Raw genomic sequence first — 22,252 nt, 5'->3', positions numbered from 1 at the left:
ATGGAAATGGATTAAATATCAAATGAAAATGAAAGGAATGTTAAGTGGAAATGGACAAATGAAACAGAATATGAAGTAATTTAAGTGAAAAATAAATTATAAAATTTATGGTATATGAAAGAAAATGCATATGTTACTAAGAAAGATAAATAAAAAAAAATATGTTTGTTTATTTTATATGACTAACTGTTGTATATGAAATGGTGAATAACCACTAATATTACTTAATAAACTCACTCTATAAAATTAACTTTTTCAGGCAAGTCTCTTGATAAGTAAAAATGGCTGAAAGAGAAAATTGTGTACAAAAGACGACACTCAAATGAAAGCAAGTAAAATATGTTTATGTTTAAATGCATATTCAATGTATAAGTTGTGTTAGTGACTCTTCAATGTTTGAGAAATATTAGTCATTACTGTCATGTATAATAGAGGAAAAATGTATTAACCGTCCGACTGTTCGTTTATGCCTCGTTAATTCGATTTTTCTAGGCCGGGTCGTAATGCATGTGCATCAAATTACTGTTACGTGTAATTGAGAAAAAATGTATTAATCGTCCAACTGTTCATTCCTATCTTGTTAATTCGAGTTTTCCGGGCTGAGTCATGACACATGTGCATCAAATAACACAAAGATTCTTGATAAGCAAAACTAAAATTTTGCAAAAAATGCAAATCATAGAAGAAAAGCATTTTTTTCAACAGCTGGATATTCTTATGCATAACTGAAGCATCCTCATCCAAACTTTAGGGATGATTGATATCAAATTCAATTAATATCTTCATTTTATGTAAATGCCAATGGAAAGAAAACACCAAATCTCCAAGTTGTAGAATTTTTTATAGAAGTGCTTCAGTAGAGCAAATGAACCAATGTACTGCATTAACCTAGTTCTAGCTATGAACGTAGATGTTGAAATTTATTGTCGTGAGTAGACAAATTTGATGCTCTTGCCTAAAATAATTTTCAGCCCCTCGAAAGCATAGGCCTTCTAAATATTGTCTTTCTCAAGTGTCTTAGTCTTACCATGTGAAAGCATATCACCAGAAATAGAGTTGTAATGAGAAAAACCATAAATTAAGCACTGTTTCAATCAATACATAAGGTGTATATAACCTTACCGTTTAATCAACTTCCAGCCTCAGTGATTGCATCAATTTTCACAGAAGCTTTTAGGGAAATTCATATACTTTCAGGAAAAACGTAAGAAAAAAAAAAAAGAATGTAGCATGGTAGTTCAGAAAAAACTTCTACACATACTTGTGGGTAAAGGTCGCAGCTTCCCAACTCCTTAACAGCCAAAGGTAATCTTTCTCCATCCGTAACCTGAAAGGTGGATTTACTTGTAAGCATTTCATAAATGACTCCAATAAAGCACAGCTACAACTGCAATAAAAATTAGGTCACATATTTAGCAACTTACATCATTATCTGATCCAACACTCTTAATATTCACAGTTTGAATTTCATTATGCTTGGCCCATATAACCTTCCCACCGCTGTCCATACTAGCAACTGGCACCTCCCGGCCAAGTTTAATCATGATACTTCCTTCGTCATAGCCAATGACCACTCTGCAAGCTCAAACAACAACGTAAAGAAGAAAATGAAGCAGGACAAATTTTTTTCAACAAAATCAAAGTCATTGAAAATCCATCTAAAGTAACTTTTAGACATGCACATTCCTGCATGAAAGAAAGTATTTTATATGGACTCACTATGGTTGAACAATAGCATGACGCATCATGTTTTCATTACTACAATAAATAAGAGGAAGCTTGTGAAAGCAATAATTTCAAAATATAAAAAGGAGAAACCGAGAACTTCATACATTTACCTCCTTGATCCTTTCATATATCCAATTGCCCAAACTCGCTCCAAGCCATAGTTTAGTGTGTTCTCGAGCCTAAAAAGAAATTCAAAAAAGTTAAGTTCATGAGGATCAAATCCCTAAATTCAAATGCCAATCAATTAAGATTCTTCTTTATCAGACAAAAGTGCATGTGGAATGATGAACTTCATATCAAACATTGTAAACAGCATAAAACTGAGAGAATGAGATGCCATCAATGAAATATGGCACAGCTTAATAATTAGCAGAATTCTTGAAAACAAATGCCACTATTGACCATCTTAATGTTCATAAAATTTGATTATTGTTCCACAGGTTTGCACCAGTAAGACATTCTCCGTGAGTCCTATAGTTCTTTTGACATCAGCCATGCTTATAGTTCCATCACACCACAGACAAATTCACGGTGGACAGCAGAATGTTTTGTTGTAGCGGTTTGAGGACAACTTGGGGAAAAGGGGTACACAACTTAAGAGAAAAATAGGTGAGGAAAGGCTACACAACCCCCTAAGGAAGGAGTGAGGAAGAAGGGATAGAGAGAAGATGGGAACTAATCCCAAATAGAAGGTCAGCAGTATGGAACATAGGAGATATAGTCTTAGTGTAATGATTCTTAAATGAATTAAACTTGAGGGAATGGGTACAAAATTGAAGGTTGCTTATGAGGGTTTGTGCGCCATGCCCGTCTAAACAGATCAGCATTAACAAGACCACCAGGAGCAATTTTAACAGTTAACGGTTCCATAAATCCCACTCGGTCCTTCCTCTACGGAGGGGAGAGGAGATAGTAGAAAAAGACACATAATCCAAGGGGGAGGGAGAGAAAATGTGTACACAACCTAGAGAGAAAGAAGAAGAGGAGATGAGAAGGGAACTCAAGCAACAAAAATTTAAGTTGTATTCTCATTTTCATATAAAGAATATTCTATTTTCATCCATATGTCCTTGTTTCTTTTGGAACTCAATATTTCAAAACTTAATGGTCAAAGTATAACACAAACATTTTAGTTAATAAATAATATCGCCAATATCGAAGGTGTAATAGTATGTATTTTGACTCATTTTCAGGAGTCATTATAAGTTCAAATCGCAAATTATTTTCATCATAACATAAATATTATAGTGATTTAATTACACTAATCAAGAAATTGACACTTGTCAGGGTATTTTAGGATCGTCATGCATCCGTTTTGCAATCTAATTTCACCAAAAATTTATAAATAAAATGAGTTGTTTAATAAATATTTTTCTATAAATTTTGTAGCCCCAAAAAATTTTATATGAGCTTTATGCTGAAAATTAAATAATTATATTTATATTATATTATTATTTTATTATAAAATAAAATATCTGAAGTTACTAAAGTAATTAAAATTCCTTTTCTCTTCTTCAAACAACTTAACAGTGAACCAAAAACAAATTTAGGAAAAATAAGAGAGAAGAGAAAATGTTAAGATTTGGAAACAATAGAGCGATTATCATCCGTCGACCCTTTTGTAAAATTTGTTCATCTCATTGTAAGAAACATTTATCCTATTACTGATTTCAATAATTTGATATTTTTTTTAGATTTTTTCAGTTAAATTTATATTTATATTGATAAAAAAATGAGGATAATTTTGTATTATTAAACTTTCATCGCATAACTTTTTACATGTTAAAGAGATTGAATGTTTTGAATGTTTATATTGGGATTTTTTGTCGGATATTTTAAAAAATCAGCATTTTTTATCAATTCAGAAATTTATTTTGACATATAAAAATAATGTTTTGGTTCAATTAAAGGTTAAAAATATTGTTATATATGATCTCTGATAATTTGATTTATTTCTGAAAATATAAATTTATGCTCAGTAGGGTTTTTGTTGTCTGACTTTAGGACATTTTGACACTTTCTGAATTAAATCCAATTAAGCTTTATTTACTGCAATGCATTGAAAATGAATGTGGTTATGTGATTGAATAATAATTGATCGTTATTACTGTCATAGTACTGTGATAATAATGTGTGTAAAAAGCAAGTAAAGACTGGTTGAACCGTTGATTGGAATTGATTGATCTGTACAAAATGGTGGGCCTACGGGCTTTCCTTTAAATATTATGGTAGGGTGTTATCATCTACTGATACAACAATACGACGTTTGGGATTTCTAAGGAGTTATTATGCTGACGGGCAAAAAATGACGACTCTGTTTACTGAGCCAACATTTATCAACTATCTATTACTAATTACTGAAAAATATTATAATAACTAGAACTTCTTACTTGTTTAAGTGTGACCACCAAAATGCATGTTAAAAATTCATTATTACTGTACGGCTTTACTGATACTATATTGATTTATTGTCATTGTACATATTTACTATTACTGCAATACCTTACTATTATTGCCATAGATTTTAGTGCCGTTGTCGATACTATAATGATATTGTTACTGATATGGATATCGATACTGTTTGATACTACTACTTATTTAATGTTATTGTCACTGCTATTGATTCACTATATTAATGTTTAGCATGTGATATATTAAGCATGTGATATACTGAGCATATAATTAAGATACTAATATAGAATGACTGGATAACATAAATATATTATTATACTTTTATTGCATTGATATGATTTAGAAAGTCTTTACTGATGTTTTGATTTTACTGCTTTATACAATTTATTTATTAATTGATAGTATTGATATGATAATTGTTTTAATGATTCGACACCCGTACTAGTTTATTGATTTATCCATTGCATTGTTTTATTGGCTTCTGTATTGCATCATTTTACTAGTTAAAGACTTTACTGCTATTGCATGTGAGTTTTACTATTTTTTCACTGATTCAATGATCATATGAATGCTACTGCTATAATATGATCGTTGACATGCATATTACTCATTTACCATGCTTTGAGTTCAGCTGTAGGTTTTGATGACATGTTGGGTTTTTTAACTTATTATATGTGATTTAAATGATTCCAAGTCATGGAAGAAATTCAGGAGTGTGAAGCTAATGAGGTCAATTTTTTTTTAATTATTCTTTTGTACTCGAAAATGGAAGAATATGTTATGATTATATGATTCATGAGTATTGTATATAATTTATTTTTTTAATCAATGAATATAGATGTGTATTGATGTTTTGAAATACAAAATTTGTTTCCACTTTTTATTATTAATAGATGAAATTAGATAGAACTAGTTGTTGTATGATTAAAGATAAAAGAAGGAATTCTTTTAAATTAAATTCTGGGCGTTACAGAAGGCTTGTATAAACTATCATTTATGCTTAGCTTCATCCAATTTCCTACTAAAGGATGTTATACCATAACCTTCTCAGCTTAACATTCATACAATTTCAACACTAGATGCATCACAAGAAACCTTAAAACCTATTAAAATAAGCCAACTCAAGTGTAAGTGTATTTCTAAATCTCTTTCTTATTTTAGGGTAAATATGGTCAACATATTTAGTCCACTTAAAATCCCTTTTTCCGAATAACTAGTGTTTGGAGCTGTAATCATATTAAACCCTTTAATGACTCATTTATAAAAAAATAGTCAAACCAAAAAAAAACTTTGAATATCATACATATTAATAATTTTTATCCATTCATTCATTTATTTGATCTTATCAAAGCTAATAAATAATCAATCTCCAGAAACAATAAAACCTAGAAAAATCACAAAATTACGTCACAAAATAACGTTTCTTTGGACTATGGTACATCTTTTAGTTTATAAAACCTCAAATACCTTCAAAAGCCTAGAATGATCATTTATGTCTTGAGATAAATTAAATATCATCAAAGGAAAATGTTAGCATTTGTTCGAATCTAATGCAAGCATAAAGCATTCATGAGTGCTGAAATACAAAAAGGTGGCATCTTCCAATAAACATCAAATCTTGAACTAAACTTTAACCTAGTGAGTGCGGCTTAAGAATATTTAATAATCGCATAATGCAATAGCGGTTCTTCAAATATATTGAAGTATTCATTAGCAATTTTAATCCTTTGCTTTAATGAATTAAATTTATCAAGCAAAGTATCATAATATTAAAAGAAAATATTTCTCTAATAAAATTCTTTCATTTCAGTCCAAGACAAGGTTTAAAATTGCGTAAATAAGCCTCGAGGCGTTTTTCATTTCTCTAATAAAATTCTTTCATTTCAGTCCAAGATGTAGCCTTCCCAACCTCTCCTTCGTATTTTCATGTTCATTAAATAGATTTTAGCTTTATCAATTATTTTCTTTTTTTACAACTCACATTTCTTGTTCATCAGATATGGTTATTTATTTAAAGTTATCTAAATCTACTTATACAGCAGGAGCGAGAGACATAGGAGAGGGAGCTAATTTGGGGGTTGATTTGAAAGGGATTAATTAGAAAATATTTTCTAATTGAAGATGGTAGATTTGGGGGCTAATTAGCAGGGAATTAATTAGAAAATTTTTTTCTGATTGAAGAGGGCATATTTGGGGGCTGATTTCAAGGGGATTAATTAAGTAATGTTTCCTAATTGAAGAAGGCATATTTAGGAGCTGATTTAAGGGGTGATTTGGCAGGGAAATAATTAAGGAAATAGTGCAGATTTGGGAGACAATTGGGGGAGGGCTATTTGGGTATTTGTTGGTCATTGTTTGCTTTAAGTAGGTGATTTTTCTATGGTTATGGGTATGTCTTATTTGTTGAATTTAGTTTATTCTTAGGTTATTTGGACTCTATCCGGTGGCTGGGGATTTGGGAGAGTCGGATATTCCTCTCCAATTGAAGATCCAATTGTATCTTGCATTTCTCTTTATAATTCTTTCAATAAAAATTACTTTTGGGCGTTCTTCTTCACAATTTTTCATGTTTCATCCACTTATTTGGTGAACAGAGCATCCACTTCCTATTAAATTGGTATCAGAGTGATGTCCTTTGCTAAAATTTAAGTCTTCATTGTTGATTTTTGTTGTATTTTTCTTCCCACCTTCTTGATTTTCACCATTTGAAGACCAGATTCGCCAATTTTTGTTGTTTTTCATGATTTAGAAACTAAATCTATGAACGGTGGAGAAGAAGATGGAGGTGTTGGAAGGCGAGACAGAAAATCTCAAGGCCAGAGTGGAGAAAAGATAATCCAGCATGGAAGGGAGGATCTCATCCATAGAGAACCGCTTCAAAAATATGGAAGATTTGATGAAGTTGATCGAAATGCAGTAAAAAACCTCACAGGCAGTTCCGAGGGCTAAACCAGAGGGGAAGGAGATTTTGAAGGACAATGATGAAGTAGAGAATATTTTCCAACAATGACCACCACAGGGGGGGGGGGCTCCGTTGACGGGCAAATCGGGATATTTCGAAGGAAGGACAACAAGGAGGGAGGAGGACAAATCCTTTGGGAGACTACCCAGGCATGGGAAGGGGTGTAAGTGAGCCGAACTGGCTCAAGCTCGACTCATTAACGAGCTCACAAGCCAAGCTTATCGAGCCAAGAGCTCGAGCTCAAATCCGAGCTCTTTTATTAAATGAGCTCGAGTTCGAGCTTGATGAGACCCGGCTCGAATCATTATTAATATTAAAAAAATTAATAATTAAATAGAACAATATTTAACAAAAAATAGGATTTGGGGCAGCAGAAGATCAGGATTCAATATTAGCAGGAGAAAATCGGGATTTGGGCGAGAGAATGAATGTTAATATGTTATAAAATAAAAAAGCTTATGAATGTAGTAAAAAAACGAAACATTAAAGCATTGAATGCCTTTAATGTATCCTGCAACAACTTTTTTTTTTTTTTTTGGAAAACGAACCGAGCAACTCAAAGCATTTAGCAACTGTTCATTAATTATTTTTTAAAAAATTACTCTTCACCCAATAAAAAAATATCCTTCTTCATCTTCTTCTCGGAAAACGAACCGAGCTCTTAAGCTTCTTCACCATGTCGCTAAGCTCCAAGCCTCGAACAGAGCATAACTCCGTGAAACGCGACCACGCCTCTTCGTCGATGTCCTTTCTTCCTCTTTCTCCAGTGAATTAAGTGGGTTGCTGAAGGCAGTCCGAGCTTGCGAGTTGATCTCGAGCCCGCAAAAACTCAAGTGAGCCGAGTTAAATGCGAACGAACAAGGTGCTCAACGTCGACGGTGGGCTCGACTACGAGAATCGGGATGTGGGAATTCTAATTCAAGTGTGAAGTTGAGCTGCTTGACGAGCTGACCTGCACTACAACAAGTCGAGCTCGACTTGGTGTTGGCTTTCTAACTAACGAGTCGGACTCGATAAGGTCACTACTCAACTCGACTCATTTACACCACTAAAAAGATGTCATGGTTGGGCGAAGCCATGAGGTCTAAATCATCTAAGTGAAGAAGGGAGAGATTCATCTCCAGTGAATTAAGTGGGTTGTTGAAGGCTGTCCGAGCTTGCGAGTTGATCTCGAGCCCGCAAAAACTCAAGTGAGCCGAGTTAAATGCGAACGAACAGGGTGCTCAACGTCGACGGTGGGCTCGACTGCGAGAATCGGGATGTGGGAATTCTGATTCAAGTGTGAAGTTGAGCTGCTTGACGAGCTGACCTGCACTACGACAAGTCGAGCAACAGCCTGTGGAAGGGGAAAAAGTTGAATATGTCAGTGTTTAAAGGGGAAGATGCTCAGGGTTGGCTATATCGGGTGGAGCGTTACTTTGCGATCAACAGCCTGTGGAAGGGGAAAAACTCATAGCGTCAAGGTTATGTTTAGAGGGAAAAACTATAGCTTGATTTCAGTGGAGGAAGACTCGATATCTGACATAGATGTCAATGGCACAAAATAGCGGGCCATGGTGCACGGCACAACGCGGTGCACCTGCGGCGCTATGTGTATGGCGCGCACTATTTGTGTCACATGCGCGCCATGGCGCACGGCACAAAATAGCACGCGCAAGTGTTTTAAAAATTTTTTAATGTAATTATAACTATTTTTTATATTTATTTTTTTATTTTTAAGATAATATATTTTCTAATTTTTAAATATATTAAAAGTGTTAAAATAAATGTTAGATTGCATATTTTTATCTACTTAATGTTATTTGTTTTTATTTAAATATATTTGAGTTGTATGAAGGAGGGGGCATCTATACGGATGTTCTTAACCAACTGAGCGTCGTTATCTCCCCAAAAGTCTGGTTATGACCTAACGGATCCTGGTTGGGTCTATGATGTGGATGGTAATGGTCTTGAGGTGGTCCGTAGTTAGCACGAGCTTCTTTGACATAAGGGAATGGAGGTCTAAAAGGCGTGTACATTACAGGATTTCCTAGCCTTTCAATGCTATCAAGCCGCTCACCAGTTTGGCGTCTAAAGTCCACTAAATAAGTTTGGGTGTTTCTAATTTGTTGAGTGACCGCTCCTAATTGACCCACAATAAGGTCCAAAGTCGCTTAAATGTGTTCCAGATCCATGGGTAGACACTGGGGAACACTTAGGATTGAAACTGGATAAGGGCAGAACCTAAATGCAATGTTATACTCACTAAAAGGTCACTAGATGGTGCAGGAATAGTGTAGTTAGCAAGCTACACTAGTGGTGTAAGTAACCTAGGCACTTAGAAATGTCGTAGGGTTGAGAACATCACTTAAAACACTTATGTAGTAGTCTAATGTTCACTAAATGAGTGCAGGAAATGCATGGACAGCAAGCAGAACAGTGAATTAAATTATTATAAACGATGATATGCATGCAATAATAAAGATTAAGGTTAAACAAACTCCTAGGATGACTTCTAGAACATGTTATGCATGCCTACTATGCTCTGATACCAAGATGATATGAAACTACCAGGAGTTAGCAAGAAATTAATTAGAGCAATTCATGGTCGTGACGCGGTTCAGTGTTGCGCACTGTGTAGTAAGGATTATTATAATATACTACATGTATATGATGATCAGTAATGTAAATTGGTTCTCCTCTGATGTTGTGTACCCACCTATACCCACCCACGAGGCTATGGGCGTACCCATACCCACCCATGCCCATTGGGTATGGGTGGGTACGTGGGTGGGTGTGAGAATGGGTACCCAATGCAGGGCTCTGCTGTGGAGTGGCCGGCGATTTGGGTCTAGGGGAGGGCTCGGTTAGGGGGAGAAAGAAAGAAGCCGACAGATGCTTAGGGGAGAAGGTGAAGTAGAAAACAAAAAAAAAATAAAGAACCAAGAGCTCCCTCGTCGCCGGGCTGTTGGGTACTCTGTTGGCCTCTCCAATGCTTCACCACTCACATGAACTCACAAAAATATCACTAAGAAAACAAGCTAGAATTTCATTTCATCAAGTCATCATCCAATACAATAGAGGAGGCCACAATATATAGGCCTAAAGAAATAAAAAGACAATGAAACATATGCCCCTGGGGCTACAACTCAAGCAGACTCAAAAGAAAGGGTAAAACCGTAAATAGCAAATAATACATAAAAGCATCAAAAATAAAGACTGTGGATCGTAGGCTCTTAGCCATTGATCTATGACTCCTGCACTGATATACTCGTCAATAACGTCTATCGACATCATTATCACTCAGTAAATAGGGCATAAAAAGTGAGCCCCAAGCATCCATAGCAATGCCTTCAACTATGCAGTGCCTAATTGCCCTGTTCCGTTTTACCCAAACCCGCCCTAAGGCAAGCTCCAAAATTGAAATTTAAAACATTAAACTAAATAACATATTCATAGTAGTTTTAGTATGACAAGCAAAATCAGCAAATTAGACAGCAAAACAGAAGCTACCAAACATGTTGGCATATAAGTCATTCGATTGGCATGTATGAAAGTTGCATGAGCATATGTGAATGTGCACTAACAATGATAAGAATATTATTTCGCCACACAAAAATCCTGGTTACCTAAAAATATTGATTTTTATGCGGATTAAAAGTTTTTGAGGTCTCTACTTTAGCCTTAGATGATTTAATGCTCACCTATAAGTTGTTGCATGCCATATCCGAACAGTTCCATCCTCAGAACCAGTTATTATTATGGGAAGCTCTGGGTGGAAACAAACTGATGAAACATTATGTGTATGCCCTTCGAGTGTTTGGACGCAGCTCTTGGTTTGGTAGTCCCAGACCTGGAGCCATCTAGTAGACTTTAATAAAGTACAAGAAAAGAAGAGAATCTTAAAAATTAAAAAAAAATTAGCACACCTTAGCTGTTTGATCATCAGAACCAGTTATTAAATACGGTCTATCACCCCCTGTAAAGTAGTCAACACAATTTACTCCCTTCATATGGGCATCCAATGTAAAATTCGGATCAGGAGATCCAAGATTCCATATCTGCAGTTTTAGTCACATGTCAAAATTTGAAAGACCCGAACACATAAGAATAATTATAAGTGAAATTAAAAGTTCATTCACAACACGAACACATGAGCACCTTTATTGTGCGATCAAGTGAGGCACTAGCGAAAGTATTTGTGTCTTTTGGATTAAATGTAACTTGCATAATATAGTGGGAGTGTCCCTCAAAAATCTGAGTGCACAGCCAACCTTTCTCCCAATCCCAAAGCTTTATCAACATGTCATCGGATGATGACAAAACATATGGAAGTGTTGGGTGAACAGCAACACATCTGATGTAATCTGTATGCGCCTCAAAAACTTTGACCTTGTCCATTGTATTATAATTATAAACACGAATGAACATATCATCTGCCCCAGCCACAATCCACTGCTTGCGAGCTATAAACTTTGCTGATCGAACTGACAGTTTTAAGATAGTGATTTCAGAATGTGCCAACAACACTTGAACGAATCAAATAACAAAAGGCCAAGATAAATGTCATACCAGGTAACTCAGTCACCTCAAATGATTTTGCCATTGTCTGAAGGAAAACAAACAATATTTCAGTTAATAAAATATGAAAGATAACCTAAGTATAAAGGGGTTGGCTCTATAGATTTTTTCAGCATGTACTCTGCTTAGGTGATGTGTTGGTAGTTAATTCTAGCTCAACGATACTCTTTTGAATCATTTCAAACATGTAATAGTTGGCCAGCCCCTCCTAGCTTTTTCAGCTATGTTTTTTGAATTACAAATAAACTGGAAAGTACTGCATAATAATGCTGCCATATACTCATGAAAAAATGAGGGAGCAGTATGTTAGGAGCTCGACTGACAAAAAGGTAGTTACAAAGTTGCTGATCAACATCTCATAAGAAGAGGCTGCATCCGACAAAATCAACTGCGCCACAAACTATAATTGTGTTGGAGAATAATTTATAACTTAAAAGGTATAGAATGCCCCCATATTAATCTATTATGCCTCATGATTAGGGATTACCATATGACTATAAAGCCTTGGAGTTTTTAGCTTGAATGCATTAAATGATCTCCAGCTCAACCAAATGCCTTTATATGTTTGTTCCAGCTACTCACTCTACTTGATAAGTGGTTTATTTTTGCAAGAAGAGCTATCATCTGAGCATAAAAATCAATATCTATGCCCGATCTTATATTATCAACAAAAATGTGTTTATCACTTGCAAACTACGAGCCAAAAATTGATGGCAAGTGAAATTTCATTTTTTTTTTTTTTTCAAAAAAAAAAAGTTTTTTTTTTTCAAAAAAAAAAAGTGGAATTTCAAATTCAATTTCAATAGTTCAGGATGAGCAAGCAAACTTCTTAGAAGTTCCAACATAGAAAGCTAACAGGTGAGATGGACTTACACAGGAAAATCAACATAAAACTCACAAACACACAAACAGAACCATCAAAATTTGAAGGATAGAAATGTTCTCCATTGAGCATATTATAGTAATCTTGCTGCAGTAAAATGTTCTGAAAACCTCAAGTTCAATGTCCAACTTAAATCCAGATGGAAAGCATTATAGTACAGTTTTAACCCTCAATTTTTCTTTTAAACAACGCTAAGTTATGAATAGAAATTTACTGCAAATTACATTTATAGTCAGACCTTCATTAAAGGCAAACAAAAAAAGAAACTTTGACGGGGAGATGACTTAAAACCTCATTGAAATGACTGTATTCATAAAGCTCACATATCAAGATAAAGGTCACCGAAAGGAAAATGCAAAGGCTACCAACTTTTGGTTCATTCTATACATTTTAACAAGCAAAATAGAAGATATTAATGGAACTCAAAAGACGTAAAAATGGATTTCTTCTGATGCTAGTCAACAGCTCATAAAACCAAACCATGCATATTCATTTTGGCAAGCATTAGCCTTACCCCAACAATATGGGTTTGGCCTTCTTAATCCTCCTTTGTTCATAACTATTACCATAGTAGTATCAATTCTAGTCTGCTAACATCCAATTTGGGCATTCTAAATAGAGCTAATGATTTAACTTTTATGGATCTTCTTCCAACCTAGTGCAACTTAACCTTTTTAATAAATCTATAGTAAAACTATGATTTTTTTTCCTTTTTTCTTGCAAATAGATTTTGTGCTTGAACCCATTCATTAATAATTTCTCCAAAGAGCATTTCTATTATTCCTTGATATCAGTGCTTTTGATTAGGATTCTACAATCTTCCTCAATATCAATCATTCCCCAATAGTTGGGATATGAAGATGACCCTATTATCTTCACTCTTAAACCATCTAACAAGATCAAAGAAATCATATTATTATTGGGACATTTTTTAAATAAATTAAAAGCACGTCTCTTAACTTTAATAATATTTTATGCCTTCTCAGTCCACCATCATCTTCTTACTTTTGGAAAATTTATTTATCACATTGAACTTCTATGGAAACCTTTTTAATAAACCTAGTCATTACATCCCATATCAGGTTTGATTCAAATTTAAAAATTCAACTTTCCTTATTGAAAAGCTATCATGGAAGCTTAATATATCTCAACCTTTAACTTACACATTTTATCCTACGACATCATCTATTTTCATTATTTATGCTTCTAAAATACAAATCCAGAACAAAATATGCCAGTACACTAGGTAAGAATTGTTAGAAATGAATACTAAACAGGGTAGTCTCCAAACCAATGCCATATGAGGAGTGGACACAATGCAAAAAGCCAAGAAAAAATCTAGTGCACTGCACTAACTCACTAAAAGAAAAAAAAACCATAGCCTTTTTACACCAAACCAAAGTTAGTCTCCAAGAATAATCTTAGGTGCATATTTTTCTTATGTGATCATAACATATTCAAAAAGCTAAGCATGTTAATTTGAAAGAAAAATGTAAACTTCACATATCAATAAAATGCACAGCACTTTTGCATGTTGCTTTTGTATTACACGGATCATATTTATTTAACAAAATTAACAAATCTGCAACATAGTGATGAAAGGATCTTTTAAACACTCTTCAAATAGATTCATCATGTAAGACTTGTACTTACTTTCAATGCCACTGTAGTTATAGTCCACTCACAGAAAAAATAATGTAATTTCACATGCAAGATAAATGTAAAACAGGAGGAGATAATGAAAACTAACAATAATTAAATACTTGCCTGTGATTGATAGTCCCAGATGCATACACTGCCGGAGTAAAGGCTTGCAAGAATCCTGCGTCCCAAAATTAAATTCATTGAGGAAAAGAAATAAATTCATGGCTTAAGAATGATAGTGTTAGGATTTAGCAAAGACAGCTCTCTACCAAAAGCAACAAGCTTACCATGGTTCCGTCGGGTGTAGATCCACTGATTTCACTCTTTCTGACCTTTGTGCAAATTTTCTCTGATCAACAAATTCCCATAAGCAAACTCAAAACAAAAACAAAATAAAACACTGAAATCAAAAATAACAATAGATCCTTATAATAGCAGGGCGATAAGGCGTACCTTGATTTCTAGCCTGAGAGGCTGCAATCATCGCCACCGTACCGAAGCAGAAAGAAACAGTAGAAAAAAAAAATGCCCACAGTCAACTCCAACTGAAAATACATAGATCTCTAAACTAATCCCACCCAGATCTCATCAAAGGAAATGAAAGCTCAAAATGCAGTAGATTACATCAGATGACACAGTGCAAAAACAACTGTGATGCTTCCTCCAAACCAAACGTAATTTGGTCTAGATCTGATGTCTACCGACATGAAGAATGAGATCGGAGTGGAAAAGAAATCGACGAATCCTACCATGTTTTCCGTCTGCAAAGCGAAGACGCGAAGACGCGGAGACGGCAAGCGAGTGGGTAAGGAACGATCAGTTAAACACTACAAATCGAGTTCGTGGATCTGGAAAGCGGACGAGTAGCTGGAATACGCGAATTCTCCTAGAACAGAAATCGAGGAGATTCAGGAGGCGTCGGCTTCCAAAGAGAAGTCGGGACTTCTGCACCTGAAATAGGCAAATCAGGATGGTACTGTTGAGATGCAATTGGATTACTCGTAAATGGTGACTTTAGGGGTTGTTTGGTAGAAAAAATATTATGGGTAGAGTGTGCATCGTCTGCATAAGTATTGGGTATCTAGTGGTATTTAAAGATATCGAGTGCGGGTACCGTTAGGTACCCAATGCTTGTGCAGACTGTTCTTCCCGTTCGCACTTCGCACCTAATAATCTCTCTGTTTGGTATTAGATTGTATTTAATTTTAGTGAAATTTAGACAATCATGTAAATTTGGATTATGTAAATTTTGAGGCTGTTAAATTCTGAAAATTTTTGTGTATAATGAATATTAAATTTTATTAAATCCTGATAAACTATTTGACAACATATTTTGAGATTTATAAAAGTTAGAGATTTCAATTTGGACACATGTCGAATATGTCTACTATAAAAGCTATATACTTATTGAGAGATTTTATAGAGAAGTATAGAAAGAATAATTAGGATCTATATATGATATTTATTAATTTACATAAAGCATATGATAAAATTCTAAGGGAAGTACTATGGACAGTTCTAGAAAAGAAATAGATTAACAATGCTTATATTCAAGTCATTAATGATGAGTTGTTACTTGTGTTCAAATTCATGGTGGTTTGGCCAAGTATTTTTCTATTTCAGTTGGATTATATCAAGGATCGGCTTTAAGGCCATATCTTTTTGCATTAGTCATGGATGTTTCACTAGACATTTGCAAAAGGTTGTACCTTGGTGTATGTTTTTTTATGATAATATTCTTTTTGTTGAAAAGATTAGAGAGTGAGTCGAAGGTAAACTTGAATTATGAAGGTCAATCTTAGAGTCTAAGGGGGGGGGGGGGGGGGGGGGGTTTTGGGTGGTTTTCTTTGTGACTTTGGTTGATCAAGTCATTAATAAGAGTACACATTTTAGATATATTGGGTCTATTGTTCAAAGTGATGGTGAAATAGATGGGAATATTATTAGTAGAAGTCAAGTTAGATTGTTAAAGTGGAGCAATACATCGGGCTTGTTGTGTTATAGAAAAGTACCCCTCAAACTTAAGGGAAAATTCTATAAGATGGTGGTCAGACAAGCAATGCTTTATGGTGTAGAATGTTGGGCATTAAAAAATAAGCATAATATTAATTTAAGTGTTATAGAGATGAGGATACTCATGTGGATTAATGGCTTTACTCTTAGAGATAGGATATGAAATGAGCATATATGTGAAGAGGTTGTAGTAGCTACAACAGAAGATAAGATTATAGAGAGTCACCTTAGATGGTTTGGTCACATAAATCGACGGCCTTACAATGACCCGATTAGAAAAATAGATGTATTAGATTTGACTTATGTTAAGAAAGATAGAGGTAGACCTAAAAAGACTTGGTTATAAATATTAAAAATTATATTTCTTTATTATATTTAATTTAGAATTTAACTTTTAGTAGAGATCATAAACATGATAATTAGAATTTAAATTAATTATCAATTAATTTAAGTATTTAATTATTTATTAATTTTATTATATTCTTAATTAATTTAAATTAAATTATTTAAACTAATTAAACTAAATTAATCTATACATATATTATCTCGAAAGTTTTTCACTGCCTTTTTTAGACACGGGTTTTCTTTTCCTCTTCTCCGACTGTTCGTTGCCATTCGACTTCGCCTGCTTTGCGTGAGAGGTAGTTCTTAATGATTTGCTTAATGACTTATTCCTTCGACGATGTTCCTTCCTGTTGGATTTGAAACCTCACCTCCTCGTTCATTGTTGGATTAGAACTTTAGAAGTAACGACAATGACAAGAGCTTGCTCTTGCTCGTTACCAAGGTAGGCATCTTTCTTTCTTTCACGCGCTTCTTTGGTCAAATCCAGTTAAATTCGCTGAACGATGGGATTTAGTAAATCCCAAATTTATGTGGATTTACTACATAAATCTATAAATTCGTAAATCTCGGATTTACATAGGTGTCAGATTTAGATGACCTCCAAAAACTATTTGGCTAAATTTACCTTAAATCCTAGCACAAATTCGATAAGGGCTATTTCGCAACAAGTATGATTTTTGACATAATTTTTAAAATATTTTTTAAAGTAAATTTTTAATACAAAATTTTTTTAAGTTAAGATTTTTGTACAAGAAAACAATAAGAAAGTTGTCGCAAATGAAGCCTTAATTTTGATAGGATTTAGTCAATTCTATAAATTTAGATTTAGTAAATTTTGAGTACGTTAAATTTTAAAAATTATTCAACGAGAGAATTATTGAATCATATAAAACTGTTTAGCAACATGATTCAAGATTTAAAGCGTCAGTTTATTAAAAATTTAAATTTACTTTATGTCTCAAATTTAATTGATATTTGAAATAATAATTACTTATTAATTTTAATTTTAATAAATTTCAATAAATTATAATTATAAATAATATTGTTAGATGCTAGTTTAATGATTAACTAATTTAAATAATTATTTAAGTATTTTATTACTTCTAATTAACACATTTACTTTCTTATACATGTAACTTATGGATTTCAGCATAATGATTCATGCTTTTTGTTACTTATCATACTGATTCATAGTATTAATGATTAATCATTGATTGATTATTGAAACTATTTATTATATTAGTTGAGATGAGCATGCATATTGATTTATAAAACCTTGTATAGGAATCTTTAGTGAGTTTTGGATTTCTGTTGAGATTTGTAAGCTTCTTATGTTGATTTTATTTATTTTAGGATAGGGAAGGGGCTAGGATTGTTATGAGTCAGGCTTATTGAGATCTCCAAGTTTTTATGTTTATATTTTTGTATTTTATTAATTATTTTGTAGCTAGGAGCTTGTAATAGATTATTGTTTGTAAATGATCTCCTGATTATCATAATTGAAATTTTGATGAATGAATATATTGAAAGATTTTGATGCATGCAATGCTTAGTTGTTGCTATTAGATGTATTGACTTATATTGATGATTTTATAGAAACTATGATAGATTGTTAAATAAAAAATAGATAATTCTTCCTATTTAGGTATTGGGAGTCACAAATTTGGTATTAGAGTTGTGGTTATTAGAAGAATTGAATTGTAACCAGAACTATAAGATTGATTATGAGTGTGGTAGAGTTTGAGTATTATATAATTTCATCTTTGCATATTTGATTAATTGATTTGCATTTGTGTGTATGTTGAGTTTAAGAAAGAGAATTCTATCAGTGGACAAAATGGATCTTATTAATTAAGATGTGTATACTAGTTAAAGTGCAGCAACAACTTCAGTGACTTCAAACATTATGTTATAGCTTGCCAGTATGGTTGCTCAGATTGTAAGTGAAACTGAAAGTAAAAAAATTAGGGACAGAAGATGGTGATGAAGATAAGCACCTATATATGTTTTATAAACATAAATTATCATTATTTAAAGGAGCTATAGAATCCCATGCAACAGATGGCTGGTTGTTGAGGATAAAGAAACTATTTGATAGTATTTAATATCTAGATAATAGGAAAATGTCACTGGCGGTGTTTCTATTTAAAGAAGAAGCTCAGAGATGGTGGATAGGACAACAATGAGAGAAATTTTTAGGAAAGATGAATGTGGAGATTTTCTGGGTAGAGTTTGTAGCTATTTTTAGAGACTAGTTTATGCCATCATCAGCCTAACAATAAATATAGGAGGCTTTCATGAGACTAGAATAAATGTGGAACAAGATTAGTGAAAAATGATTTAGCAATTCTAGTCTTCAGAAATGATATGAACAAGAAAAGATTTGGAGATAATGATTTGACTAAAAGAGAAAACAATGAAAAGAGGAATAAATCAGACAACATAAAAAGATTTATAGTGAGTATGGGAAGTATACCAGAGTGTACAGTGTGGTTGATGTGGTAGGAGGCATAATGGATAGTGTTTTTTGATGACCTGATAGTGTTTTAGATGTGAACAGAGAGGACACTAAATAGATGATTATCCATAACAATGATAGGGAGCATGATCTGGATGTAAAGGGGAGTAGTCTATAATAAGTTATGAATAGAAAACTTATCTTACCCTAGAATTAAATTTGAAAGAATTATCTATTTTATCTTTTTTAATTATTGACCATATCTTTAATAAATCATTAATATAACTCAGTATCCATCAAAAGTAATTTAAATATCATACATATTAAAATATTTCACTATATTCATCCACCAAAATCACATTTATAATAGCCATGAGATCATTAATAATCAATAAGTCTATTAATAGCTCACGACTATAAAGGAATAAAAAAAATTAAAAATAAAAGAAAAAACTTGAAGATCTTAGTATATCTTACTGCACAAAGTCTTGGTCCCTTCCTTGACTTGAAATTAATAAAATCACATAATGAGCTTACAAAGTCAAGCATAAACCCAAAAATTACCAAAGCTTTCAATACAAAATTTAAAGAATCAATATGAATGCTCACCATAATAGTAATGATCAATCACCACTGGTATAATTCAATATGATTAATAACTAAAAGTGAGATTCATCACACTTAAATCCATATATTAACAACAGGTGTGAGAATGTAAATACATCTGAAATTAATAAATTAGTTATTAATAAATCAATACTAGAGCATGAACTTATAAATGTCAATGTCATTAGTTTTATCTATCTTGTCAATTATGCATTATATAAATTCAATACATATAATAGAGCATAGGCTATATATGCACAGACCTTACTAATCTATCTATCAATATTATCCATGTACTTATGCATCTGTATATGATTCTTTTTTTTTTTTGAAGAAGGCAAACCAATTGCCGATACTATTATTCAAAGAAAATCCTAATTACAAACAAAAAAACTCAGAATTAGATTCATCCTTTAACAATTTTGAAAACAAAGGAGGAACATTATTACAAGAGAAATCTTCCCAATGAAAATTCCTAAAAAAGAGCATAGTTAGCACAAAGATTCGCTAACTTATTACACATTCTATTGACCAAATTAAAGAAAATAAAATTATGATCCTTAAAAAATAAAAGTTCATCTCTCCATTTGCCTCCTAATTCTTGCAAAATTTTAATGCCATTGTAATTGTCTCATTCTATAATAATTTCTTGGTAGTCTGGCATCCAATCTTTCTTGATTTCCCCTATAAATTGAACCTCCATGAGTTATAGATTAGAGATATCCCAATGAATGCAATAGTGACCATAGCCCAGTAGAAACCTTCCGTTGTTGTCCTGAACCACACCTCCAATTCCAGCCTTATATGATTGTAACAAAGATGCATCTAAATAGATCTTGATCCAATCGGGAGGAGGGTACCAACAATCCAATAGTTTAGTAGACTAATTAGTACCCCAGTGTCCCAATTTTCCATCCATCATGTAAGAAATGGAATCATAACTTACAGCATTTGACGCAATAAACATAGAGTTATCCTCCTTCCCTTCATGAACGAGTTTGTTCCTTGCTCTCCATGTTAGATAAACTAGATTACAATAGATATTGATGAGAAAACCATGGACTTTGCTAAACTTCTCCATTTGTATATGATTCAATAAGGTAAAATATCTATATTTATGTGGTGTTTTCATAATTTCATATAATACATCATTATCATTATCATTATCATTATAGCATATTTATCATTTTTTCATTATAGATGGCTTTCCATAAATATTTAAGAGTCGTCACTTTCTTCTCATCAGTGTAATCGGTCATCACTTACAGGCTACAACTAAGTTAACATCATAAATCATCTTTAAAGGAAAGCATCGGCCCACCCTCCTGTTCAGAATATTATATTTTAAAAGCCAACTAGTAATAATTATAGTGTTAATAATTAGTTTGTGATAACCAAATTTCTAAAATATTTTTTTAAATAAAATTTTTGAATTTTATTATTGTGCCTTGTCGAAGAAGGAAGAGGAGAAAGGGAAGCAAAGAGGAGAGAGGAAAAAAAAGAGAAAAGATGAATTTAACCATCATATCACTTTGCCGTTTTCATGAAACTTGCTCAAATTGAGGTAGGTGACTCTGATCTTATTTATGAATTCAAAGATTTTGATGTCAATTGTTTGATTCTTCCTATAACTAATTCTATTGTATTTTCTCTAAACTTATTAAACTTCTATTATATAACTTTTTATATAATATCATATTAATTATTCTAGAGATTTTGACTCTAATATTTATGAATTTCATAAGATAAATATAAGTTATTAAATTTTGTATAATTTTTCATGAATAGAATTAAGTATTTTTATTTAAACTTGGTATTAATACAAGTATTATGAATGAATATATACATGTTTTTGAGTAGTAGTTAGTCGTTATTATTGTTAAAAAATGTGATATTAATATGTGTGAAAAATGAGTAAATGACTGGTTTCACTGACATTGGCTAGAGACTAACTAAGCTGCACAAGATGATGGGCCGACAAGCTTTCCTTTATATATATATATGTGGTTTTCTGTTATCTTTGACCGATTAACGTTATACTGATTGAGAGTTATAAAGAGTTATTTTTATGCTCGCAGATAAAAGAGTGATGACTTTATTTATTGAGCTAGTGGTTATTAACTATGAATTATTGGTACTTGAAAACACTGCTTAAGCTAAAACTTCTTACTTGATTAATATGATTACTAAAATGCATGCTACTAATTTATTATTAATGTATGACTTTACTATTCACTATTTATTGATTTATTATTATTGTACGGATTTATTATTACTACTATAGGTTTATTGATACTAATGCTACTATTGGTATAATATTAATATTAATTACTGCCATCATTATTGATTCACTGTATTATTTACGGATTAACTAATTATGTAATATATTGAGCATGTGATTATGATACTTTGCTAATATTGATATAGAATGAGATGACTATCATTAGTTTACTGCAATGATATTAAAAATTCTCGATTTACAACTTTGATATGATTTATGATAGTCTTTATCGATGCTTTAGCTTTATTGATCTAATAATTTATTTATTTATTGTTACTGATTGATAGTACTGATAAGATGACTGATTTATAATTTCAACACTTGTACTAAATTATTGTATTTCGCATTATAGTGCTTTAC

At 32.6% G+C, this 22,252-nt stretch overlaps 1 protein-coding gene across 4 annotated transcripts in view; it reads right to left on the bottom strand.

The window, feature by feature from the left end:
* LOC110110872 (coatomer subunit beta'-1-like) overlaps nucleotides 1–15,068 on the bottom strand; it is a 57,072-nt gene extending 42,004 nt beyond the window's left edge. For 2 of the 4 annotated variants that reach the window (XR_002304765.2, XM_020842520.2), the window contains exons 1-11: nucleotides 14,939–15,064; nucleotides 14,643–14,663; nucleotides 14,477–14,538; nucleotides 14,313–14,367; nucleotides 11,654–11,690; nucleotides 11,243–11,568; nucleotides 11,011–11,142; nucleotides 10,786–10,934; nucleotides 1,839–1,907; nucleotides 1,425–1,575; nucleotides 1,262–1,327 (exon numbers count right to left, since the gene is read on the bottom strand). Coding sequence is in view for 2 of the 4 variants with exons in the window: in XM_020842520.2 (XP_020698179.1) it covers nucleotides 1,262–1,327; nucleotides 1,425–1,575; nucleotides 1,839–1,907; nucleotides 10,786–10,934; nucleotides 11,011–11,142; nucleotides 11,243–11,568; nucleotides 11,654–11,690; nucleotides 14,313–14,367; nucleotides 14,477–14,538; nucleotides 14,643–14,663; nucleotides 14,939–14,941 (1,071 nt within the window). In the remaining 2 variants the exon portion in view is untranslated. Of the gene's footprint in view, nucleotides 1–1,261; nucleotides 1,328–1,424; nucleotides 1,576–1,838; nucleotides 1,908–10,785; nucleotides 10,935–11,010; nucleotides 11,143–11,242; nucleotides 11,569–11,653; nucleotides 11,691–14,312; nucleotides 14,368–14,476; nucleotides 14,539–14,642; nucleotides 14,664–14,938 lie in introns of all 4 variants that reach the window. The other 2 variants (XR_002304767.2, XM_028696439.1) reach the window with 2 other exon arrangements.
* Nucleotides 15,069–22,252: the final 7,184 nt, after the last annotated feature.

Source organism: Dendrobium catenatum, unplaced genomic scaffold, assembly GCF_001605985.2.
Source record: "Dendrobium catenatum unplaced genomic scaffold, ASM160598v2 fragScaff_scaffold_743, whole genome shotgun sequence".
Classification (NCBI taxonomy): domain Eukaryota; kingdom Viridiplantae; phylum Streptophyta; class Magnoliopsida; order Asparagales; family Orchidaceae; genus Dendrobium; species Dendrobium catenatum.
Note: the sequence above shows the minus strand (reverse complement) of the source record. Positions and strands in the feature narration are given on the sequence as shown.